Genomic DNA, 26,779 nt, shown 5'->3' with positions numbered 1-26,779 from the left:
GTCTCCAACCAATCGAGATCCTGCTGTATTCTCGGAGTCCTCATCGCTAACCGTAATGCCTCCAAACTTTGTGTCGTCCACAAACTTACTAATCAGGTCAGTTACGTTTTCCTCCAAACCATTTATATATACTACAAGGCGGCAAGGTAGCACAGTTGCTTCACAGTGCGCGGGTTCGATTCCCGCTTGGGTCACTGTCTGTGCGGAGTCTGCACGCTCTCCCAGTGCCTGCGTGGGTTTCCTACCACAAGTCCGAAAGACATGCTTGTTAACTAAATTGGACACTCTGAATTCTCTCGGTGTACTCAAACAGGCGTCGGAGTGTGGGGACTAGGGGATTTACACAGTAACTTCATTACAGTGTTAATGTAAGCCTATTTGTGACAATAATAAAGATTATTATTAACAGCAAAGATCCCAGCACTGATCCCTGCAGAACACCACTAGTCGCAGCCCTTCATTCAGAAAAGCACCCTTACCAAAACAATCCCTACCACTGACGTAAGGCTCACCAGCCTGTAGTTTCCTGGATTATCCTTGCTACCTTTCTGAAACAAAGGAACAACATTAGCTATTCTTCAGTCCTCTGGGACCTCACCTGTAGCCAGTGAGGATACAAAGATTTCTGTCAAGGCCCCAGCAATTTCCTCCCTTGCCACCCTCAGTATTCTGGGGTAAACCCATCAGGCCCTGTTCCTTGCCCATTTCCTCTGGCTCCACGCAGATTCCCTCCCCATGCCCTCCCCTGTCCTCAAGTGGGCCAACCCCTGGCCACCCTCTTGTTCTTTATATACATACAAGCAGCCTTGGGATTTTCCTTAAACCTGTTTGCCAGTGACTTTTTGTGACCACTTTTAGCCCTCCTGACTCCTTGCTTAAGTTCCTTCCTACTTTCCTTATATTCCCACTGGCTTTGTCTGTTCCCAGCCTTCTAGACCTTACAAATGCGTCCTTTCTTTTGGACTAGGCTCACCATACCCCTTGTTATCCAAGGTTCCAGAAACTTGCCATACTTATCCTTCTTCCTTGCCAGTCCTGAATTCCTATCAACTGACATTTGAAAGCCTTTCACATGATTTACCCTCAAACATCCACCCCCAATCTAGATTCTTCAGTTTCTGCCTAATATTGTTATATAATTAGCTTTCCCCCAATTCAGCACCTTCACCTGAGGACTGCACTTATCTTTATCCATCAGTACCTGAATTGTGGTCACTGTTTCCGAACTGTACCCCTACTGAAACATCGACCACCTGACCAAGGTGCATTCCCCAATACCAGGTCCTGTACAGCCTCTTCCCAGTTGGACTACCTACATATTGTTTCAGAAGCCCTCCTGGATGCTCTTTACAAACTCTGCCCCCTACTCTGGCCTGTAGTAAACCCCCAATATTGTGACTGCACCCTTCCTATTCCTGAGCTCTATCCATATTGCCTCGCTGTATGAGCCCTCTGAGGTGTCCGCCCTCAGTACAGCTCTGATATTCTCCTTAACCAGTAATGCAACTCCCCCACCTCTTTACATACCCCTTTATCCCACCTGAAACATCTAAATCCTGGGTAGATAGTGGTTAAGAGAATGTGATTTTAACTAAGAATACACAAGTAAACAGTAAAGATGAAACTAGTTAGAATAGCAGTGAATCCCTCATTTTGGTTAGGATATTCAATTCATGGCAAATCTACAGTGCAGAGAGAGCAGGATATTGCCAGAAGTGAGAAAGTATAGTAACAAGAGGAGATATTGGAGATGTTGAGATTACTTCCATTGAACACAGAAGGCTAGATGGGGAATTCTCCTTTAAAAATAGCATGAAGGATTTTGATGAACCAAAAAGGAAATATATACAAATAATATTGGTAGTACGGAACGAGAGCGTCACTGAAGACGCGACAAAGATTTTCATCGTCGCAAGAATACCAAATGTAAAGGGCACAATGATTTATATTTCATGAGAAGAGAGTTCTGATTGGTTGGCAAGTGGACTTTGATTGGTAGCAGCATTGCCATGAAGAAATGTTGTGTCCAACATTAGATGACATTCTATGAGTGGCCAACATTTGCTAAATAATCTTGTGTGTGCCAAGAAGGCACGTTGAAGCTTTCCATCTTCCACTTGCCAAAAGACAACCAATTTATCAGTCAGGCTTGCAGTGCGGAGTTTAACGTGGATAAGTGACAAGTGGAGTTTAACGAGGATAAGTGGGGTTATCCATTTTGGTCAGAAAAATGGAAAGGCAATTTATTATCCAAGTGGAGAGAAACTTCAGAGTGCTTCGATGCAATGGGTTCTGGGTGCCCTTGTGCATGGACCTCAGAAAATGTGCAGGTAATAATGCAGACAAATGGAATTTTGGCCTTGATAGCTAAAGGAATTAAAATATAAAAGTAGGGAAGTGTTCCTACGGCATTGGTGAGACCGCACCTGGGGTACTGCATCCAGTTTTGGTCCCCTTATTTGAGGAGGGATGTAATTGCATTAGAGGCAGTTCAGAGGAGGTTCACTAGATTGATTCCAGAGATTTTATTTTTTTTAATTTTAGAGTATCCAATTCATTTTTTTCCAATTAAGGGGCAATTCAGCGTGGCCAATCCACCTACCCTGCGCATCTTTGTGTTGTGGGGGCGAAACCCACGCAAACACGGGGAGAATGTACAAACTCCACACGGACAGTGACCCAGAGCCGGGATCGAACCTGGGACCTCGGTGCTGAGGCAGCAGCACTGCACCACCACTGCCACAGTGCTGCCCGATTGATTCCAGAGATGAGGGGTTTCACAGAATTCCTACAGTGCAGAGGAGGCCATTCAGCCCACCGTGTCTGCACGGACCCTCAGAAAGAGCAGCCCACATAGGCGCAATTCCTCGTCCTATCCCCATAGCCTAACCGTTGGACACCTAGGGTAATTTAGCATGGCCAATCCATGGACTGTGGGAGGAGACCGGAGCACCCAGAGGAAACCGGAGCATCCAGAGGAAACCTACGCAGACACAGGAAGTAAGTGCAAACTCCACACAGACAGGGGCCAGAGGTTGGAATTGAACCTGGGTCCCCGGCACTGAGAGGCAACAGGTTTAAAACAGCGATGAGGAGAAATTACTTCTCTCAAAAGGTCATGAATCTATGGAATTCACCATCTCAAAGTGCGGTGGATGCAGAGACATTGAGTAAATTGGAGGAGATGGACAGATTTTTAAATTAGTAATGGGTTGAAGGGTTATGGAGAACGGGCAGGAGAGTGGAGTTGTGGCTAAGGTGAGATCAGCCACAATCATATTGAATGGCTGACAGGCTCGAGGGGCTGAATGGCCTACTCCTAGTTCTTACGTTATTAAGTGTGCTGGAAGCTATTCACACACACAGCCTGTTCTGCGAAGACAGAAAAAACATGTACACACATTGCACCAGTTTCAGCTGAAAATAGGCGATAGCCATTGTTTGGTTCATTCCCCAGGGCAAAGCCATGACCAGAGTCTGTCTGCATGGTTTGAATTTAAGCAAAGCTTGGCAGTTAATTGTCAAACATTAGTTAATTGGTACATTCGCTATGGCCACACCTCTACCAGAGTTCACTTGCCAACCATTCAGCACTCTTCTCTTCAAGTATAAATTGTTGTTCCCTTTACATTTGGAAGAAAGAATTTCAGCGATACTCAAGGAAAAGACTATTTCCTCTTGTTGGGATTCAGCAACAATGGATCATCAATTTAACATTGGCATTAACAATGAGAGGGGTGAACAAAATTCTCTTTAAGCAGTGGGTTGTTGAAATGTGAAATACTCGGCTCCAAGGAATGGTTGAAGCAGAGACCATTGCATCTTTTAATGGGCAGCAACGGTAGCACAAGTGGATAGCACTGTGGCTTCACAGCGCCAGGGTCCCAGGTTCGATTCCCTGCTGGGTCACTGTCTGTGCGGAGTCTGCATGTTCTCTCCGTGTCTGCGTGGGTTTCCTCCGGGTGCTCCGGTTTCCTCCCACAGTCCAAAGACATTCAGGGTAGGTGGATTGGCCATGATAAATTGCCCATAGTGACCAAAAAAAAAAGGTTAGGAAGGGTTATGGGTTACGGGGATAGGGTGGAAGTGAGGGCTTAGGTGGGTCGGTGCGAGAGGGGAGAGGATTAGTTTTGGATTGCTCGGGCAAATAGCATTCAAAAGATGGCCGAATGGCCTCCAACAAAGCTGTATATTTCCCATAGTTCTGCAAGACAACTGGAGAAATGTGAAAGGGTGGGGGCCGGGGAGGCGACCGGGCTGATGGGAGGGTGGGGGCGCAGGGAGGCAGTCCCACTGAGTGACTGAAGATTAATAAGACAAAGGAAAAGCTAAATCTGGGGTTTTATCTGAATTGCGAGTGTTCCAAGGCAAGCACTGGCTGATAATAGATTGCAGGTAGACAACGGGAAATTGTTTTCACTCAGTATGGTCAGTGTGTGGAATAAAGTCCCAGCAACAGCAGAGGCAAAAGTAAACCCTGGAATTATTTAAGAAACAGCTACAGTGGGGGGTAACTCAGATCTCGCTTGGCAGACAAACCAAGATGGGGCAAAAAGATTTTCCTTGTCCTTCACTAACTTATTGCATGCAACTATTATGCCTGACACTTCAGAGGGGTATAAGACTAAATCAGAGAGATAGAAGGCTGCAGATTTCTGCAAAGTTGTCTAAACCCGCTTTGTGAATTGGGTAAAACTGGGAAGCAAGGGTGCTTTCAGGGTGATAGGGATTCCATTGGTTAAAATCAGGTCACACTCCTGTTCCCGCTAGAGAAAGATCGATCCTTGGGAGCACATTGAATCAGAAAGGGCTGTGATGCCTGTTCTATGTATAGTGCCAGTGTTGTAAAGGGTTAACATCTGAAACTGTGTGTAAATCAAACACTAGATGGCATTACTAATTTTGTATAAGACAGCATTGGTAGGAATTCTGGGAGAAACTGAAGAGAACATGAGAAGCTTAGGAGAACAGAGTGAGAATTGATTGTAGAGATACAGCACAAGATCAAGTCATAGTGTAGTTTATTAGTTAGATAGAATATTGATTACTGCAGATTCAGTATTATTAGTTTAGTATCTGTGACTCAGTAAAGTGTGCAAACCTAATCAAAGTTAATAGTGTAAAATAAATTTGCTTTGATTCAAACTTCTTATGTTTATATTCTTTGTCAACACTACATATCTGGCTGTCTTGGAGGAAAAGGCAAGAAATATAACATGATACCAGGATATTGCTGAAGTTATTCAGATAGATTAGATAGATTCGAACAATAAAAACTAGCACGCGACTCCGACTTCGAAGGTGAACAGCTCACCTGCCATTTAAGGGGTCTGTAACTGATCAATAACCAGCATTTCAATATGGGCAGCACGGTAGCATTGTGGTTAACACTGTTCCTTCAAAGCTCCTGCCTCCAAGGTTCGATTCCCGGCTTGGGTCACTGTCTGTGCGGCGTCTGCACATTCTCCCCGTGTCTGCGTGGGTTTCCTCCGGGTGCTCCGGTTTCCTCCCAGTCCAAAGATGTGTAGGTTAGGTGAACTGACCATGATCAATTGCCTTTAAATGTCCAAAACGGTTAGGTGGGGTTACTGGGATAGGGTGCAGGTGAGAGCCTAGGTAGGGTGCTCTTTCCAAGGGCCAGCGCAGACTCGATGGCCCGAATGGCCTCCTTCTGCATTGTTAATTCTATGATTCCAGGAGGCCAGAGGGTAAAACTAGTTTCAACTTTTATCTAAAATGATTTTTGTTAATTCCAGGACTTACCTTCTGGGTCAGACCATAGGAGATCACACATTGGGCCATCATGGGGGACCTCCTGTTTCCTGTCTATTGTTCTGATCTGGTCCAAGGTCTGGATTGATGGAGAGAGGCCGCCATGAACACAGAAGATCTACAGGAGGGAGGACATGAAAAAATAATATATCTTTTTAATAAAAGCAAAGAAATTTTAATTGACTGTTTAATGTATTTCACCAAGCCAGGTGGAACACACGCGTGTGGACAGAAGAGACCAGTGCTGGGTAACCTAGGCTCGTGAGTGGGCCGCATAAGTGGTCCTCCTTCATCTCAGTGGACAGCAAGATTGAAAACAGGCTTGCTCACTAACGATGACCGGGGGAGGGGGTGTTTACTGGCAGCTTCAATCTTATTCCATTACAGAAATACAGCAGCCCTTGCCTTTGTAGGGAGCACACTGGAGAATAAAAACAAGGGAGTGGCAATAAAAGATGGATGGAAGTTACAGACTGTGTTTCAGAGAGGAAGGCCGAGTCAGGCGAAGGGCATATCTATAAAGGGCCATGAGAGAGGATCTGAAAGGTACAGGATAGGACAAGAGGCTCACCATTGAGCAGAGGCAGGACCATGTCGTGGGGAGGCACTGTACTTCTGTACAGAGGTAGGATAGTAACTTTAAATTCAATACACTCCAGGAGTGTCTATGGAGCGAAGTTGGTGATTAATTTCAAGTAAGCTGAAGATTATGGCAAAGAGAAGCTAGAGGGAGAGAAACTGGCCAAGACAACACTGCAGAATTTGAATCTAGAGGTGACAAAAGCGTAGATAAGAACACATGGCACTGGATGACCATGCCGGTGAAATCAGCAATACTTCATTTCTCCATAAACATGTGTTCCACGTGTCCACTCTTTGGAGGAGCAGGGCAGCAAATTTGCTGCAAACTTCCTTGTTGTTCAGTATATTGGTATTTACACCTTTTAGGTACGTGCCCGCAGTTCCAATAGGCAGTTTACACCTATATCATCCAAGCCCACCTCAATCAAGTTCACAACTCAGAACAGGTGGCAGCTCACATCCTTTTCTGCCACAGATTAAACCCGAGTACAAGTGCTTAGTCTCTTCAGACGTTAAAGACATTATGGAAATACTAACTAAGACACAAACATGCACTAATCAAACATAGTTTAATATCGTTCATTGCTTACCTTCCCATCCACAACAGCAGAGAGGCTGAGGTAGTCAAAGATCTCTGTACAGTACCTCCACACCGTTATTGATCCATATTTGCGCAAGCACTCATCATAAAAACCATAAACCTGAGTAATCTGCCTGCTTTCGTGATTCCCTCTGATCAACGTGATTCTGTCTGGATAGCGGACCTGTCACATAGAGAGATCCAGGTTAGCCAAGGACTAGTTTTTACAATAAAACTACGGCTTACTTTCCTGGATCAACAGCCTAAAGGTCGTGAGTTTAAAATGGAATCTTGAGATACAGTGTAATAAATCTGGTCAACTGTGGGTTGAAATCAGAAAACGATTGTGAAAAATGCTGCGTCATTAAAACGGATTTTGGAATTGGGGTCGCCTGCCCTAGCCGACCCAGTCGAGCCAACACAACTTACCCCACACTCGGAAGTGGCTGAGCAAGCCACCCATTTAGCAAATCAATACAAAGTTTTTTTTAAAAATCAGCAGAACTTTAGCAATGACCGAAAACTGTATCCCAAGACCTAGGTCATAGAGTCGTAAAGTTTTACAGAGCAGAAAGAGGTATTTCGGCCCACTTTGGCTGCAGTCCAATCAGCCCAGTGAGGCCCCGCTCACCAAAACAAAGGCTGCCACCCAATGCGGCAAAATTGACCCATGCTCAATGGCCCCCCAGGTCCTCAGAAATACATGCATCAGCCAACATCCTAGATTACTAAATCACTGTTCCTGGGTATGCCCTGACCCACTGGTAGGACATAACCACCTGAGGTAAGGGCACAGTATAGAGTCAGGAAGGGGGGGGGGGGGGGGGGGCAGTGATTAGACTAGTGACTATGGACGTCAAAATTAACTCTAGGCCCAACTAGGTTGCACAACTTCATGCCAAACACAGGCAAGGAAACTTCCTGGTGATTAACACCTTCTAACAACCCCACCAACTGAATAAACACTCATCCATATTGAATGTCACTTGAAGGAATCTGAGGGAAACGAAGAATGTTCATATACTCTGGGCACCACAATATCTATTGCCATAGTTGACTCAGCAGAACCACCACCAACTGAGCTGGCCAAGTCCTCCAACCAGGTTACTTCTTCATCAGGTGGCAAGGAAATCGGCACAAGCAAGCATCTTATTGGATCTTGCCCTTGTCAGTTTACCTGCTTTAGAGAAGAGCCACTATAACAAAAAACAAAACAGCACAGGAACAGGCCCTTCGGCCCTCCAAGCCTGCGCCGATCACGTGTCCTATCTAGACCAACCACCGTCTGTTCATGTGCCTATCCAGATAAGTCTTAAAGGTCGCTAACGTATCTGCCTCAACCACCTCACTTGGCAGTGCATTCCAGGCCGCTACCACCCTCGGTGTAAAAAATCTCCCCGCACATCTCCACTGAACCTATCCCCCCTCACTGAACTTGTGCCTCCTTGTAATATTCAATTACAGGGGCTGGTTTAGCACAGTGAGTTAAACAGCTGGCTTGTAATGCAGAACAAGGCCAGCAGCGTGGGTTCAATTCCCGTACCAGCCTCCCCGAACAGGCACCGCAATGTGGCGACTAGGGGCTTTTCACAGTAACTTCATTGAAGTCTACTTGTGACAATAAGCAATTATTATTATTATAATTGATAGAATGCACCATCTCAGGCTTCATGAAGGCCAAGACCCATCTGAATTATTGTGTTCAGTGGGACAAAGGTTCGGTTTAACAGCTCAAAACAAGGCATCGGTGAAATTTTACAGGGAACATCAACAGTAGAATCATGGAAGGACCACAGTCAGTTATCGCAATTCTGGATTATCATCAATTAGAGCTGGCATTAATCAATCATCAATTAGAGATGCCAGAGCTGGCTGCGCTCTCATCATACTATTATAGTACAGCAATGTCTTTGGCATCTACCCAACAATGAGGAGGATGGCCCAAGCATGTGCCATCTATAAAGAGGGGCAATAAATTTAACGCAGCCAATCTCGAAGGTGATTGAAATCATCAATTGGGGCCTTCAGCAGCACCTATTTGCCAATGCTCATTTCATATACACCAACAGACAGTATCTCCCTCCCCCACCATCTCTGTAACTGAGAAGGGCAGCAAATGCATTGGCAATGCCATCGCCTCCAATTTCCCCTCTTAGTTACAGCCATCCTGACTCGGACATATATCGCAAAACCTTCACCATCACAAGGTGAGTATCCTGGAACGCCCTACCCTTCAGCATTGAGTAACTTCACCACATGGACTGCAGGTCACACAGCAGCTTCCCCACAACCACCTCAGGGCAACTAGGGATGGACAGTAAATGAAGCCTTGCCAGCAGCACTCACACCCAAAAGATAAAATGTTAATAATAATCTGCAATAAAGCAACTGTGATGTTCGGTCCAGGACTTTGGAAACTCTCGGTGACCCAAATTGATCAGTAACAATTTGCCAGGTCTCTCAATCTGAATCACTCAGTGATTACTACATACACTGGGACATACAAATCATTTCACACCACTGGAATGAGTTTGTGCAGTACATGAACTCTCAGATAAAAGCAAATTACTGCAGATGTTGGAATCGGAAACAAAAACAGAAAATAATGGACCATCTCAGTAGGTCTGACAGCATCTGTGGAGAGAGAAGGGAGCTAACATCAAGTTAGTTGCCTTCTCTCTCCAGATGCTGGCAGACGTACTGACACAAACTCAGAGCAGCTTTGGACTAACAGGCACAGAGAAGCTGCAGCAGCTGCAAATTCTTTTTTTTAAAAGCAGCTATGTTTCAAAATAATTAATCATGTTCCTACCCAACAAACTCTTAATGATTTGGATTTAAATGTAGGGGGAATGGGCAGCACGGTAGCATAGTGGACGTGCTGTTAGGTAATTCGGACATTCTGAATTCTCCCTCCGTGTACCCGAACAGGCACCGGAATGTGGCGACTAGGGGCTTTTCACAGTAACTTCATTGCAGTATTAATGTAAGCCTTCTTGTGACAATAAAGATTATTATTATTATTGATCAAGAATTTCACGAATGACACGAAAATTGGTAGGGCGGTAAATAGTGCGGAGGAGAGCCAAGGGCTGCAGGAGGATATCAATGGGCTGGCCAGGTGGCCAGACCAGTGGCATATGGAATTCAACCTAGAAAAGTGTGAGGTAAAGTACTTGGAGGGCTAACAAGGCCAAGGATTACACTACGAATGGTAGGTCTCTGGATAATACTGCAGATCAGAGGGACCTTGAAGTGCATTTCCACAGATGCCGGAAGGTGGAAGAGCAGGTAGATAAGGTGGTTAAGGAGGCACATGGGCAGTGGTTAGCACTGGGACCACAACGCTGAGGACATGGGTTCAAATCCCAGCCCTGGGTCACTGTCCGCGTGGAGTTTGCACATTCTCCCAGTGTTTACATGGGATTTGCCCCCACAACCCAAAGATTAGGTTAGGTGGATTGGCCACGCTGAATTGCCCCTTAATTGCGAAAAAAAATAATTAGGTACTGATGCACGATCAATGACCACTAAAACGAGGTTGTAGTCCAACTGAAGGCTTTAATAAGCTAGATGTTTCCCCCAGCAGCTCAGGTACAGAAAGAAGGCTTCTGGGGCGGCACGGGCGGAGCTACCATACAGCTTGACAAATAGGAAACATACAATATCTACCAATGGTGTTCCAGCATTACCAGGTACCGTATACACAGACTACCACAGGTACTCTAAAAAAAAAAAATTTTAAGAGGCACATGGAATATTTGAGGCATAGAATACAGGAGCAGGGAGGTTATGCTGGAACTGCATAAAACACCAGTTAGGCCACAAATGGAGTACTACGGCAGTTCTGGTCGTCACATCATAGGAAGGATGTGACTGCACTGGAGAGGATGCAGAGGAGATTTATCAGGATGCTGCCTGGGCTCGAGGGTCTGAGCTAGAGTAAGGATTAAATAGGCTGCAGCTGTTTTCCCTGGAGCAGCGAAGGTTGAGAGGGGACCTGATAGAGGTGCATAAGATTATGAGGGAGCATAAATTTAAAATAAAAGAGGTAGAGGCTAAGAGGGGAGTTGAGGAGAAACAATTCACCCAGAGGGTAGCGGAGACTGGAACTTATTGCCTGGTGGTTAAGACGGAAACTCTCGTAACATTGAAGGAGTATTTAAATATTCATTTGTGCTGTTGTAACCTCCAGAGCTATGGCTCAAGCATAGGAAAATGGTATTGGTGTAGTCAGATCTTTGTTGACCGCTGTGGACATGCTGACCCGAATGGCCTCCTCCTATGCTGTAAACATCTATGAATGCAGTGGAACAATAAACATTGGGCTGGATTCTCCATTCCTGAGGCTAAGTGCCAATGGCAACAGAGGGTTCGTGGTGTTTCACGACGGGAAAATTGGCGCAAAATCCGCACGGATTCAGCTATTGGTGAGGGGCTAGCACCAGTGCCGTTTGAAACACCCGCAAAACGCGCGGCAAACGGTTGGAGGGCTGATAGGCTGCAGCCGTTCGTGTGGGCGGCACGGTAGCATAGTGGCTAGTAGTGTTGCTTCACAGCTCCAGGGTCCCAGGTTCGATTCCCGGCTTGGGTCACTGCCTGTGTGGAGTTTGCACGTTCTCCCAGTGTCTGTATGGGTTTACTCTGGGTGCTCCGGTTTCCTCCCACAGTCCAAAGATGTGCAGCTCAGGTGGATTGGCCATGCTAAATTGCCGTGTCCAAAAAGGTGAGGTGGGGTTTCTGGGTTACGGAGATAGGGTGGAGATGCTCTTTCCAAGGGCTGGTGCAGACGCGATTGACTGTAAATTCTATGATTCTATGTATGCCTACACTGCTACATACGCACCGATCACGCCGGAAAAGATGGCGCTGGCTCTGTTGGACTGCCACCTGCCCATAGCCCACCTTCTGGCCACCCCCATCGCTCCCCCCAGCCCTTGCAGAACCCCCCCCCAGCCAGACCTCGGGCGAGTGTGGCCGTGCTGGGCGTTGGCCGCATGCCGTCAGGAACACGGTCCATCGGAGGCGGAGCATCGGGGATGGGCCCGTTAATGACATTCCAACGGGGTTGCGACTTCCACGGCGCATGTCTTGATGATGCCAATTTGGAGGGGGCGAAGCATCGTGACCCGGCGTCATACTGGTGCCTGCCGCGATTTCGGCGTCAGGCTACGGAGAATCCCACCCATTATCTCTGTTACACTCTCTTCTCCTTCCCTGCAAAACTCCTTGCAAGTTTTGGTTTTCACATTTCCTGGCTGCCCTCCAGCATCATGTCTAATGGTAATTCTTTGTGACCTAATGGATTTTAACTGGCTGTTCAACTGTGGAGGGTGTTTCACCAGCCCGATCCATCATAAACAGGCATAGCCCCATGCACACTTTATAGCAGCAATTACTAATAACCCCACCCACTCTGTAACCCCAGTGTGCTGGGGTACACAACAGCATCCTCCAGCTCACAGCACAGCTAGTCAATACTCAAATTTTTACCAAACAAAACCACTGGTGGTAACTCAATTAAATAGTCATTGACTAAACCAGGTTAAGTCTCATTTTGGTCAGTTATTCATTTTTGTTGTGGATGTGTGACACTGTGGGGTGGAAAACCTTCATGTGTAAAGTGACAGATTCAAACATAAGGAAATGGACTGCGTTAGAGAATGGATAATTTTACTTGAACTTTCCATATGATAATATGGTGTAAAGGCGGCACAGTGGTTAGCACTGCTGCCTCACGGCGCTGAGGAGCGTGTTCGATCCTGGCCCCGGGTCACTGTCCATGTGGAGTTTGCACATTCTCCCAGTGTCTGCACGGGTCTCACCCACACAACCCAAAAAGATGTGCAAGGTAGGTGGATTGGCCACGCTAAATTGCTCCTTAATTTAAAGAGAGAGAGAATTGGGTACTCTAAATATACTTTTTTTTTTTTTAAATTAAATGGTGTTAATATATATTTTTTTAATTGTTTATGGAATGTGGGTTAGCATCTATTGCCCATCACTGAGGGCATTTCAGAGTCAACCACATTGCTGTGGATCTGGAGTCACATGTAGGCCAGACCAGGTAAGGATGGTAGATTTCCTTCCCTAAAGGACATTAGTGAACCAGATGGGTTTTTACGACAATCGACAGTGGTTTCATGGTCACCTTTAGACTTTTTAATTCCAGATTTTTATTGAATTTAAATTTCACCATCTGCCATGGCGGGATTCAAACCCGGGTCCCCAGAGCATGACTCTGGGTCACTGGATTACTTGTCCAGCGACAATATCACTACGCCACTCCCACCCCCTTGCTAGGGAACGAATGATGGCTGTCAATTTCAATAATTACACATTTAATGCTGTTACAGGGAAGCTAGGCAAGTACAATAGGGGAAAGGAATGGGGGGGAAAAGGAACAGGCTGATAGGGCAAGATTAAGAGGGGGTGGGAGGGGCATAAATGCTGGTGTAGATCTGTTGGGCATGCTGATGCAATTCTATGTAATATTAAAATCATCGAGTGTATGTCAGATAGCTGCACTAACTCACTGCGCCATTAGATGGAGCTACCTTGTGTACCATTTCGAATTCTTTCTTTTCGAGAAAATTAATCTTTGTGGGATATCCATAATTTTGCTGGTTCCAATTGGGTTGCATTGTTTGGTCTCATGCGAAAGGGCAAAGTACATCAGCAAGCTATCTGATTGCAAGATCCATTCTACCGCAGCCATATCTAACACTCACTACAAGCATTTAAGGGTTACTCTGTGAGCAACTAGGAACAGAAACCTTGAATAATTGACTCTCATTTCACAATGGGAACTGGGGCCAATTGCGATGTCTCGATCACGATCCAAGTGGGGTGATTCGTCTGGGATCGAAGCTGGAACCTTCAACTATTCCCTGGCTAAGCCATGAGCCAGCAAGGGAGTTGTCAGATTTAACGTTCACTGCAAAGGAAGAATGCCAAATAACTACTGCTTTGCAAATCTCAAAACATATAGCTTGTAACTGCCCTTTGAAGTTGGCCCTGGAAACTACTTTCCTCTGATGTTGGACGGGTGAGTGGTACCGGGATACTGGCTGCTGGCTGCAGCCTTGACAGGGACCAGTTCAGGACAAGGAGTGCACATAGCATAATTTCAATACGATTTGGGGTCCCCTGACAAAGTCAAATGTAGTTTCAAGTGGCGTTTGCTGCATAATATCAAATGAATTATTTTATGCATTTTAAAATCACAATCCTGCCAAGATATGGCTATTATTGGTACGGTGGTCTTTGGAAAACAGTCAGTGGTACAGAATGCAGTTATGTGATATGGAGCAAGATATGTAACCAAGATCTGACGCAAATGTTATAGCACAGTTCTAAAAGTGACTGTTGCAAATGAAAGGCCTTCTTAAAAAATTACAAGCTCACTGGTCAAAGAGTCCGTGTTCCTAATGTGATCACAAATAAGAATAAAAACCCCACACTGGAATCTGCTTTAAATCGTCAGAAGCAGCTCAGATGCAGAGGGGGCACTGGATTGACAGAGTACCCAGGCTCTGACTCAATCATACAATCCCTACAGTGCAGAAGGCCATTCGTCCCATCAAGTCTGCCCCAACTCTCTGAAAGAGCACCCCACCAAGGTCCAATGCCCCACCCTGGGCCAATCCACCTAACCTGCACCTCTTTGGACTCTAGGCACTCCATATCAGTATTCAGGCATGATTGTTTGAAAAGACTCGTGGGTGGGTACAGTCTCAGGCATAATGCTCCTCAACCGTCACCAACTCAATTCAAAGACTGGCTACTTAGTGATGTGGTGCCAAGGACAGCCTGCAGTCATGGGATTTACTGCTGCCAGAGCCAACACCTTCAACGCAGTAAATATTCAATTCCAATTCACCTTACCTTCAGTGCCAATAGCAACAAGAACGTCTCAACACTGTAGAAGCCTCGGTCAACAAAATCCCCCATGAACAAGTAGTTGGTTTCGGGAATGTCTCCTCCAACCTGTGGGCACAGAGGGTAAACATTAAGTTACAGTTTACTGATAGCAAAACGCACATAAATAAACACTCCCAATCCGCTACCCCTGCAGCATCCATTTGCAAACATTCACACAAGAGTCAGCCATCAGTTTATCCAGCCTCGCTCAGCCATCGACCAAGGCCTAGAGGAGAACACGGATGCACAGTATTCTGACATTCAGCTGGGGCAAACATGGCAACTTGACGCAGACACTCAAGGGTACCAACAAAGCTTCAATAACTTTCCTCATATTCTTAATGCAGCGACATACAGGTGCAAATCACAACACTTGCTGTAAATTTTATTGAATGTAGCTTACTTTAAAGAGTTCTTTGAGATCGTAGAATTGTCCGTGGATGTCCCCACACACCTGCAAGGAGAAAGAAACAAGTGAGAAAATAAACATTTGCAAAGCAATTGCTTCAGGGTAAATGTCCTGCAGCTTCTGCCCTGAAGAACTGAAACATTTTCAATTGCTCAAAAATAAAGACATTTGAAAGGGCTGCTTAACAAAATGGAGTATATTTTTTGAAGTGCTCCTTTAAAAAGTTCAGTTTCCCTGGGAAAAAATTGGTAGGATTTTCAAATTCAGCACCACCTCTTAAATTTTAGGGGAAACCCCAATCTGGTGACAGGAATCAGGGAGGAATTAAAGTCCTTGCTGAAACTGGTCATGTGTGTTTCACATCCCACCAGGTAGCAACATTACAAGTGACTGGAAAATGCATGACACTTCTCTGAAAATAAAAATGTTCCTGGGATGTGGGCATGGTTCACAAGGGCAGCATTTATTGTCCATCAGTAGCTTTGCCTCCTCCTTGATCCCTGCAGTCCATACGGGACTGAGCTCTTCTTGGGAGTTCTATTTTATGTACTCCCAGCATGCTACAGTGGCTGTCCACAAACCAACATAACATTACTGGGATTCTGCAGAGCATCACAGCTCAATCCTGACCTGACCCAGCATTTGCACACTTGCACTAGCCGAGCAGAGGACAATAGAAGATACCGCAGGCATGCAATGTCCTAATTGGAGCACAAGTTGAGCTAACACAGCAGAGCCCAGGAATCAAACTTGGGACACTCATATGGCTTGGTTGTACACTGCCATTCCTCAAAAATACAAATATTAAGGCTTCCGGTGGGGTGGGCGAGCAGGGTGGCCACAAAAAAAAAGAGCTCCCGCCGGACATCCCCGAGACCCCACGCACCCCCCGACTATTGTCGGCCTTTGGGGCCACCACGAGCAGCCAGCGGGGCCGGTTTAAAAGCCGGCGAAGAACCCCGCGCGGGTGTCGGGCGGCGGGGGCTGAGGTGCCGGGCCCAGCAGGTCGGAGCAGCGGGGGCGGAGCTACGAAGAGGTCGAGGCGGCAGGCCCGAGCGCCATGTAGGGAGACTTCTCCACGTCGGATGGCTCCCACCTAGGAAGAAGAAGGTTTGAAGCCTGGTCCCAGGTGAATGTAGAGGAGAAAGAAAGAAGATTCATGGAAGTTTGGTAAAAGTTTTTTTTTCTCAAAAAAGAAGAATGTCAGATTGATGAAGGGCAGGAGGGTGAAGGGGGAGAGAGGAGAAAGGAAAGAAGATAAAAAACAATAAGCCGCTAAAAGATGCGAAAAGCAGCGTCAAAGAAAGGAGGAAACGCGGGTTCGCCGCCGAAGGAGAAGACGAGCAAAAGCAAAAGTGTTGACAGGATGGCGGAAGCCGAACTGCAAGGCGGGACCGCACTACTTACGGTGGAGAAGATGACCGAGGTGATGGTGGTGGAGCTGGAAAAACGTTTGGTGAGGCACATGGAGATCCTGAGGAAAGAGATGGTGGTCGTGGTGAGGTCATTGTTGGAGGAGGCAATCAGCCCGATCAGGGTGGAGGTGGCAAAGGCATTGGCCGAGGTGAGAGAGCAGGGCGAGAAGATGAAGGAGGTGGAGGAGGCCGTGACACGACACAGCGACCAGGTCACCTTGATGGGAGACGAGCTGCGGAGGGTGGTGGAGGTTAACAGAGGGCTCCGAGCAAAGCTGGAAGACTTGGAAAACCGCTCAAGGCGGCACAATTTGAGAATTGTGGGCTTGCCCGAAGGGACAGAGGGCCCAAGGCCAACGCAATACTTCGCTAAGAAGTTGGCGGAGCTGATGGGGGAGGGTGAGAACCCCACCCTGTACGAGCTAGACCGAGCTCATCGGTCATTAAGGCCGAAGCCCAAAGTGAACGAGCCGCCAAGGGCAGTAATTAACTGCTTCCATAAGTTTTGCATGAAGGAGAAAGTATTAAGCTGGGAGAAGCAGAAGCGTGAGGTGCTGTGGGATGATACTGCGGTTCGGATCTACCAGGACTGGACGGTGGAGTTGGCAAAAAGACGAGCGGCGTTTGGGCGAGTGAAGGCGGCTTTGTACAAGAAGGGGGTGCGATTTGGTGTGGTGTACCCGGCGAAGTTGAGAGTAACATATAAAGCCAAAGACTTTTATTTTCAGACAGCGGAGGCGGCTGAGTCGTTCGTGAGGGCAGAAGGCTTGGGACAGACATGAAGGGCGGAACTGGAAGAAAGACTGTGGACTGTGTTTGAGCGGCTGGAAAATGTATAAATGTACAAATGTAACAACTTTCTTTTTACTGATTTGTATTGAAATTTGAAATTTACTTCTCTTTGCATTGTTGCAGAGTTCAAGTCAATGGCGTTCTGTGTTGCGACGGTTAAATGTCATGTTAGTAAATTGTAGGGGTTGGATTGTTGGGTTTGTTTTGGTGTTTCTTTCTCTGGGACTGGGCAGAAGGGGGCGAGAGGTATTGGCGGGGGGAGCCACCCGCGCTAGCTAACTAGAGTCAGTTAGTGAACGGGGGCGGGGTGAGAGGAGGACTGCGGACATTGGAGCCTGGGTATCAGGCTTCAATGGGCCTACGAGGCGAGCAAGAGGGGGTGGGAGGGAGGGATGTTGGGGGATGTTTTTGTAGGGGGGGTTCTTGGGAGGGGGGGGGTGGGAAAGGGGTTCGATGTTAACAATGGACAGGGGCGGGTCAGGCTTATGGGGCAGGGCCCGGTGGTATGGTGATGGTGGATAAGAAAGGTGGGGGGGGGGGGGGTGAGAGACCCCCAGTAAGGATAATCACGTGGAATGTGAGAGGGTTAGGAGGTCCGGTCAAGAGGTCAAGGGTGCTTGCACATCTTAAAAGTTTGAAAGCCGATGTAGCAATGCTGCAGGAGACTCACTTGAGGGCGAAGGACCAGGTGAGACTTAAAAAGGGCTGGGTTAGCCAAGTGTTTCACTCCGGATTTGATGGAAGGGCTCGAGGGGGTAGCGGTGCTGGTCAGCAAAAGGGTATGCTTCCAGATGGAGAAGGTGGTGGCAGATCAGGGGGGTAGATATGTGATTGTGACAGGGGCATTGGAGGGGAGATTAGGGGCGCTGTTCAGTGTATGCGGTCCCAATTGAGACGATGTGGGATTCGCGAGGAAGGTGGTTGGGGCAATTCCCGACTTAGACACGCATGAGCTGATTTTGGAGGGGGACTGAAACCTGGTGCAGGAGCCAAGGTTGGACAGATCATGGCCGCGCTCGCTGGTCCCATCGGGGGGGGGGGGGGGGGGGGGGGGGGGGGGGGGGGGGGGGGCGCGAAGGCGCTGGCTGGGCTAATGGTGGAAATGGGAGGGGTGGACCCTTGGACGTTCCTGCCCCAAGGGAATGGGAGTATTCGTTTTTCTCAGCGGTCCATAAGGTATATTCGCGGATCGACTTTTTTGTGGTGGGGAAGGTTTTGCTGGCTGGAGTCAAGGGGTCGGAATACTCTGCAATTGCAGTGTCAGATCACGCTCCGCATTGGGTGGATATGGTGCTAGAGAAGGGGACAGCGCAGAGACCGTAGAAACTGGATGTGGGGCTTTTGGGGAACCAAGTATTCTGTGAGAAAATTGAAACGGTAATTAAGGAATATGTAGGTTTCAATTGTACGGGTGAGGTGTCGAAGGCAGTCGTCTGGGAGGCTCTAAAGGCGGTGGTGAGAGGTGAGGTAATTTTGTTTAAGGCTAGGGTGGATGAGGAGAGGTTGGAGCGGCAGAGGGTAATAGATGAGATATTGGAGGTAGATAGGAGGTATGCAGAGGATGGGAACCCGGCAAAGCTGGAAAAGAGGAAGGAACTACAGGCGAGCTTCGACCGACTGTCAACAGGAAGGCGGTGCGCCATTTGAGACGAGCAAGGGGTGCAGTTTATGAACATGGAGATAAGGCGTATGTTAGCAGGTCAGCTCCGGAGGGAGGCAGCGGCAAGGGAAATTCTTCAGGTGAAGGATAGGGCAGGGAAGTTGGTGGTGGCCCCAGTGCTGGTTAACAAGGTTTTTGAGGAGTTTTATGAGAGGTTATACAAGTCAGAGCCACTCGGAGGAGACCGTGAGATGCAGGAATTTCTCGATGGGTTGGAGTACCCGAGGCTAGGGGAGGGGGACAGGGCTACATTAGAAGGAGCAATAGTGGGAGGACTTCCGGGTGCGGCGATGACCAGCTAAGTCGCACGTTTCGGCACCTCCCGTTTTAACGGACTTTTGGGCTCTTATCGGGAGCCCCAACGGCAATTTTTGAAGGCTAAACCCACTGTGAGGCGACATAGAAGGGAGTCACCCCGGATGTGAATGGATAGAAGAGATAATAGTGGCCAGATTGCGGAGGATCCTCTGGAGCAGCGGCAAAGAAGGGAAGTGAGAAGCAAGATGGCGGTGGAGGGAGGCCAGTTGGTATGGGGCCTGGAACAGCAGGAGATCCTCCGGCGATGTGTGGAGGAGCTCAAGAAGGAGGTGCTGGCGCCGATGCTGCAGGCGATTGAGGGATTAAAGGAGGCTCAGAAGACCCAAGAGATGGAGCTCCGTGGAGTGAAGGCAAAAGCTGCCGAAAATGAGGACAAGATACAGGGCTTGGTGGTGAAGACGGAGACGCACGAGGCGCTACGCAAGAGGTGTATGGAGAGACTGGAAGCCCTGGAAAATAGCTCGAGCAGGAAGAACTTAAGAATCTTGGGTCTTCCCGAAGGGGCAATGGGAGCCGACGTTGGGGCGTATGTGAGCACGATGCTCCATACCTTAATGGGAGCTGAGGCCCCGACGGGCCCCCTGGAAGTGGAGGGAGCGTATCGAGTCCTCGTGAGAAGACCAAAGGCAGGAGAAATACCTCAAGCAATAGTGGTGAGGTTCCACCGCTACAAGGACAGGGAGATAGTCCTGAGATGGGCGAAAAAGACACGGAGCAGCAGGTGGGAGAACGCAGTGATCCGCGTGTATCAGGATTGGAGTGCGGAGGTGGCGAGAAGGAGGGCGAGTTTCAATCGGGCCAAGGCGGTGCTCCACAAGAGGAAAGTGAAGTTCGGAATGTTGCAGCCGGCAAGACTGTGGGTTACATACCAGGGTAAACACCACTACTTCGAGGCGGCAGAAGAGGCGTGGACATTTATTGAAGAGGAGAAATTGGACTAGATTGGAGAAAGTGTGTTTGAAATGAAGTAGTGAGGTGGTGGTAAGGGACTGTGAATCAGATGGGGGAAAATTTTCTTTCCCCTCGAAAGGGGAGGGACACAAAGAAATGTGGGCGCCAGTGGGGAAGGGGAGGGGGAAAGAGAGAGGGAGCTGCGCCATCAGGGGCGGGGCCGAGAGGGAAGCGCGGGCTTTGTTCCCACGCTATGGAAATTGTGGCAGGAAATGGGCGCGCAGGAAGGAGGGGGCCTCACATAATGGGAGGCTAAGGATAAACAGGGGAAGCCAAGGTCAGCCAGAGTTTGCTGACTTCTGGAAGCAATATGGGAGCAATATGGGGGGAGCAACTAAGCTAGAGAGGGATCTAGCGGGGGGGGGGGGGGTTAACTGGGTTGCTGCTGCTAAGGGGAAGGGGGAGCTGTTACGGGATGGGATGGTCGGGACGGGAGGGCGCCGTCGGGGGGATAAGCGGGTGCGTGGGAACCGGGTGAGGAGCTGGTCTAAAAAAGGGGATGGCTAGTCGACGAGGGGGGGGGGCGGTAAAGAGCCTCCCAACCCGGTTGATCACGTGGAACGTGAGAGGGTTGAACGGGCCGATTAAGAGGGCAAGGGTACTTGCGCACCTAAAGAAGCTAAAGGCAGACGTGGTCATGCTTCAGGAGACGCACTTGAAATTGGCGGATCAGGTCAGATTAAGAAAAGGATGGGTGGGACAGGTATTCCACTCGGGCTTGGATGCAAAAAATAGAGGGGTGGCAAAACTGGTGGGGAAACGGGTATTGTTTGAGGCAAAGACCATAGTGGCGGACAGTGGGGGTAGATACGTGACGGTGAGTGGCAGATTGCAAGGTGAGGCGGTGGTGCTGGTGAATGTATATGCCCCGAACTGGGATGACGTGAACTTTATGAAGCGTATGTTGGGGCGCATCCCAGACCTGGAGATGGGAAAGTTGGTAATGGGGGGGTGGGGGGAACTTCAACACGGTGCTGGACCCAGGGCTGGACCGGTCCAGATCTAGGACCGGGAGGCGGCCGGCAGCGGCCAAGGTGCTTAAGGGCTTTATGGAGCAGATGGGAGGAGTGGATCCCTGGAGATTTACTAGGCCAAGGAGTAAAGAGTTTTCCTTCTTCTCCCATGTTCACAAAGTGTACTCCCGGATAGACTTCTTTGTCCTGGGAAGGGTGCTGATCCTGAAGGTGGCAGGAACGGAGTATTCGGCTATAGCCATTTCAGATCATGCCCCACATTGGGTAGATCTGGAAGTAGGAGAGGAAAAGGAACAGCGCCCACTCTGGAGATTAGATATGGGACTGTTGGCGGACAAGGGGGTATGTGTAAGGGTGAGGGGATGTATTGAAAGGTACCTAGAGATTAATGATGACGGAGGGGTCCAGGTGGGAGTGGTCTGGGAGGCGCTGAAGGCGGTGGTTAGAGGGGAGCTGATTTCCACAAGGGCCCATAAGGGGAAACAAGAGGGTAAAGAAAGGGAGAGATTGTTGAGGGAGATTTTGAGGGTGGATAGGCAATATGCGGAGGCTCCAGATGAAGGGCTATATAGGGAAAGACGGAGATTGCACACGGACTTTGACTTGTTGACCACGGGTAAGGCGGAGGCACAATGGAGGAAGGCACAGGGAGTGCAGTATGAATATGGAGAGAAGGCGAGCCCAACAACTTAGGAAGAGGGGGACGGCGAGAGAGATCGGAGGGGTTAGAGACGAGGAGGGAAAGATGGAACGGGCAGCGGAGAGGGTGAACGGGGTGTTTAAGGTATTTTACGAGATGCTATATAAGGCTCAACCCCCGGAAGGGAAAGAGGGAATGATGCGTTTCCTAGACCAGCTGGAGTTCCCAAAGGTTGAGGAACAGGAGATGACAGGACTGGGAGCGCAGATTGAGGTGGAGGGGGTGGTAAAAGGAATTGGGAACATGCAGGCAGGGAAGGCCCCGGGACCGGATGGGTTCCCGGTGGAGTTCTATAGGAAATACGTGGACCTGCTGGCCCCACTTCTGACGAGAACCTTTAATGAGGCTAGGGAAAGGGGGACACTACCCCCGACGATGTCGGAGGCGACGATATCGCTGATCCTGAAAAGAGACAAAGACCCGCTGCAGTGCGGGTCATACAGGCCTATCTCCCTCTTGAACGTAGATGCCAAGCTTTTGGCCAAGGTGATGGCGACGAGGGTAGAGGACTGTGTCCGTGGGGTAGTGCATGATGATCAAACGGGGTTTGTTAAAGGGAGGCAATTGAATGCTAATATACGGAGGCTGCTGGGGGTGATGATGATGCCCCCACCGGAGGGGGAGGCGGAGATAGTGGTGGCGATGGATGCAGAGAAAGCATTTGATAAGAGTGGAGTGGGACTACCTGTGGGAAGTACTGAGGAGATTTGGATTTGGAGAGGGGTTCATTAGATGGGTTCAGCTCCTGTACAGGGCCCCGGTGGCAAGTGTGATTACAAATAGGCAACGATCTGACCACTTCCGACTATATAGGGGTACAAGACAGGGATGTCCCCTGTCCCCGTTACTGTTTGCGTTGGCAATTGAGCCACTGGCCATACGCTGAGGGGCTCGAGGAAGTGGAGGGGGGTACGTAGAGGAGGAGAAGAGCATCGGGTGTCATTATACGCGGATGATTTGTTGTTGTATGTCGCGGACCCAGTGGAGGGGATGTCCGAGATAATGCAGACACTCGGAGTTGAGAATTTTCAGGATATAAATTGAATATGGGGAAGAGTGAACTGTTTGTGATGCACCCCAGGGAACAGGGCAGGGGAATAGACGATTTACTGTTGAGGAGGGTAACAAGGGATTTCCGGTATTTAGGGATCCAGGTGGCCAGGAACTGGGGAATCTTGCATAAGCTTAACTTGGCACGACTGGTAGAGCAGATGGAAGAGGACTTTAGGAGGTGGGACATGGCGCCCCTGTCATTGGCGGGCAGGGTGCAGGCGGTTATTAAACCTCGGTCCTTCCGAGGTTTCTTTTTGTGTTCCAGTGCCTCCCTGTACTGATTACAAAGGCCTTTTTTAAGAAGGTGGACAAGAGTATTATGAGCTTTGTGTGGGCTGGAAAGACCCCAAGAGTAAAGAGGGGGTTCCTGCAGTGCAGTAGGGACAGACGGGGACTGGCACTGCCGTGTCTAAGTGATTATTATTGGGCCGCCAAAATGTCAATGATATGTAAGTGGATGAGGGAAGGGGAAGGAGCGGCGTGGAAAAGACTGCAGATGACGTCCTGTAGGGGAACTAGTCTAAAAGCACTGGCGACGGCGCCGTTACCGTTCTCCCCGAAAAAATACACCACAAACCCAGTGGTGGTGGCAACTCTGAAAATTTGGGGGCAGTGGAGACGACATAAGGGAGTGACGGGTGCCTCAGTGTGGTCCCCAATAAGGAACAACCATAGGTTCGTCCCGGGACGGATAGATGGGGGATTTAAATCTTGGCAGCGAGCAGGAATTGCGAAATTGAAGGACTTGTTCTTAGACGGGGCGTTCGCGAGTCAGGAGCACTGACAGAAAGATATGGGTTGCCACCTGGGAATGCATTTCGCTATATGCAAGTGAGGGCATTTGCGAGGCAACAGGTGAGGGAATTTCCACAGCTCCCAGCGCAAGAGATCCAGGACAGAGTGATTTCGGGGGCATGGGTGGGTGATGGTAGGGTGTCAGATATACATAGGGAAATGAGAGACGAGGGGGAGACGATGGTAGAGGAGCTGAAGGGAAAATGGGAGGAGGAGCTGGTGGAAGAGATTGAGGAGGGGCTGTGGGCAGATGCCCTAAGTAGGGTAAACTCTTCGTCCTCGTGTGCCAGGCTCAGCCTGATACAATTCAAGATTCTACACAGGGCGCATATGACTGGAGCAAGGCTGAGTAGATTTTTTGGAGTGGAGGATAGGTGCGGGAGGTGCGCGGGAAGCCCGGCGAACCACACCCACATGTTTTGGTCATGTCCGATATTGCATGGGTTCCTGGTCGGTGTGGCAAAAGTGATTTCAAAGGTGGTGGGGGTCCGGGTCGAACCAGGCTGGGGGTTGGCTATATTTGGGGTTGCAGATGAGCCGGGAGTGCAGGAGGCGAGAAAGGCCGATGTTTTGGCCTTTGCGTCCCTAGTAGCCCGGCAAAGGATTCTACTTATGTGGAAAGAAGCTCAGCCCCCGGGTGTGGAGGCCTGGATCAATGACATGGCAGGGTTCATAAAATTGGAGCGGATAAAGTACGCACTAAGAGGTTCGGCTCAAGGGTTCACCAGGCGGTGGCAACCGTTCCTCGACTATCTCGCAGAGCGATAAGGGAAAATGGGAAAGGTAGCAGCAGCAACCCAGGGGGGAGGGTGGGGGGGGGGGGGGGGGGGGGGGGGGGGCTCATTTGGGTCCTCAGGGGTTTTGTGTGTGTGTTTATATATTAGTTATTTATATTAGATGTTACGAAGTTACTATTTTAGTTACTATTTCTGTTGTTTCTTATTTTGTTGTTGGCAGTTGCCATTAGTTAGCATATTATTTATTTAAAAAACGATCAATGTATATATTATTACAAAGTTGTAAAATGGGAAAATTTTGTTTGATCGAAAAATTTTAATAAAATATACATTTTTTACAAAAAGGAGCAATAGTGGAGCAGGAGATAAAGGATGCGATTGGGAGGATGCAGTCGGGGAAGGTGACAGGGCCGGATGGGTTTCCGGTGGAATATTATAAATTTAAGGATAGGTTGGCACCCCTGATGGTGGGGATGTTTGAGGAGGCGCTAGGGAAGGGGGTGTTGCCGCAAACCTTGGGGCAGGCATCGATTTCCCTGTTACTAAAAAAAGATAAGGATCCGACGGATCCCATATCACTTCTGAATGTGGATGTAAAAGTGTTGGCGAAGGTACTGGCGGGTAGGCTGGAGGAGTGCCTCCCGAAGGTGATCGGGGAGGATCAGACGGGGTTCGTGAAAGGGAGGCAGCTGTTTTCGAACATTAGGAGGGTTTTGAATGTTGTTATGGCACCGGCGGAAAGAAAGGAAACAGAGGTAGTTGTGGCATTGGACGCAGAGAAGGCTTTTGATCGGGTAGAATGGGGGTACCTGATGGCAGTGCTGGAGCGGTTTGGGATTGGACCAAGGTTTGTGAACTGGGTAAAGCTATTATATAAGGAACCGAAGGCGGGTGTCCGCACAAATAATATCAGTTCGAGATATTTCTCTCTCCACCGTGGGACTAGACAGGGATGTCCTATGTCCCCCCCCCTGCTGTTTGCACTTGCGATTGAGCCGTTGGCCATCGCATTGAGAAGTTCGGGAGCATGGAAAGGAATAGTGCGGGGGGGGATAGAGCATAGGGTGTCCTTATATGCCGACAACTTGCTGCTGTATGTGTCGGAGCCGAGTGCGTCGATAGGAGGAATATTGGAGCTACTGCGGGTATTTGGGTCTTTCTCGGGGTACAAGTTGAACCTGGACAAGAGTGAGTACTTTGTGGTGTCTCGGCCAGGGGTGGGGGCAGGGGTGGGGGGGCTGCCATTCCGTAGAGCAGGGACTCATTTTAGGTATCTGGGGGTGCAGGTTGCCCGGGAGTGGGGGAGGCTTCGCAGGTACAACATCGCTAGTTTGGTGGGGAGAGTAAAAGCCGATCTGGCAAGGTGGGACGGCCTTCCTCTGTCACTGGCAGGTCGGGTACAGGTGGTTAAAATGAATGTGTTGCCGCGATTCCCGTTTATTTTTCAATGCCTACCGATTTTCCTGCCAAAGACTTTTTTCAGGGAGATTGAGGGAAGGATTACCTCATTCATATGGGGAGGGAAGGTGGCCAGAGTGAGAAAGGTGCTGCTACAGAGGGGAAGGCAGGCAGGGGGTTTGGGTCTCCCGAACTTGTTGTGCTACTACTGGGCAGCGAATGTGGAGAAAGTGCGGAGCTGGGTCAGAGGGGTGGATTCTCAGTGGGTCAGAATGGAGGAGAGTTTGTGCAGGGGGTCGGGGCTGAAGGCACTTGCAACAGCGCTGCTCCCGATAGCTCCGGGGAAATATTCAGGGAGTCCGGTAATAATAGCTTCATTGAAAATCTGGAGGCAGTTTCGCCAACACTTCGGGTTGGGTTTAGGGTCAAGGGAAATGCCGATTCGGGGGAACCACAGATTTGAGCCAGGGAGATGGGATGGAAGTTTTCGGAAATGGGAAGAGAAGGGGATTAAGACGCTAAAAGATTTGTTTCTTCGGGGTCGGTTTGCAGGATTGAGGGAGCTGGAAGCGAAGTATGGGCTAGAGCAGGGAGAAGGGTTTAGGTACATGCAGGTTCGGGATTTTGCCAGGAGAGAGATACAGAGCTTCCCAGAGGAACCGGCCTCCACATTGCTGGAGGAGGTGTTGACGACAAGGGGACTGGAGAAGGGGGCAGTGT

The 26,779-nt window shown here is 48.9% G+C and overlaps 1 protein-coding gene across 4 annotated transcripts in view; it reads right to left on the bottom strand.

Annotated features, from left to right (window-relative positions):
• LOC140410756 (serine/threonine-protein phosphatase 4 catalytic subunit) overlaps positions 1-26,779 on the bottom strand; it is an 89,996-nt gene that overhangs the window by 11,164 nt on the left and 52,053 nt on the right. For 3 of the 4 annotated variants that reach the window (XM_072499326.1, XM_072499315.1, XM_072499345.1), the window contains 4 exons: positions 15,261-15,311; positions 14,822-14,923; positions 6,945-7,118; positions 5,764-5,890 (listed from right to left, as the gene is read on the bottom strand). In XM_072499326.1, coding sequence (XP_072355427.1) covers positions 5,764-5,890; positions 6,945-7,118; positions 14,822-14,923; positions 15,261-15,311 — 454 coding nt within the window. Of the gene's footprint in view, positions 1-5,763; positions 5,891-6,944; positions 7,119-14,821; positions 14,924-15,260; positions 15,312-16,673; positions 16,735-26,779 lie in introns of those variants that run through there. The other variant, XM_072499336.1, reaches the window with a different exon arrangement.

The sequence above is a fragment of the Scyliorhinus torazame genome, chromosome 1 (genome assembly GCF_047496885.1).
Source record: "Scyliorhinus torazame isolate Kashiwa2021f chromosome 1, sScyTor2.1, whole genome shotgun sequence".
Classification (NCBI taxonomy): Eukaryota; Metazoa; Chordata; class Chondrichthyes; order Carcharhiniformes; family Scyliorhinidae; genus Scyliorhinus; species Scyliorhinus torazame.
This window is presented reverse-complemented; position numbering and strand designations above follow the sequence as displayed.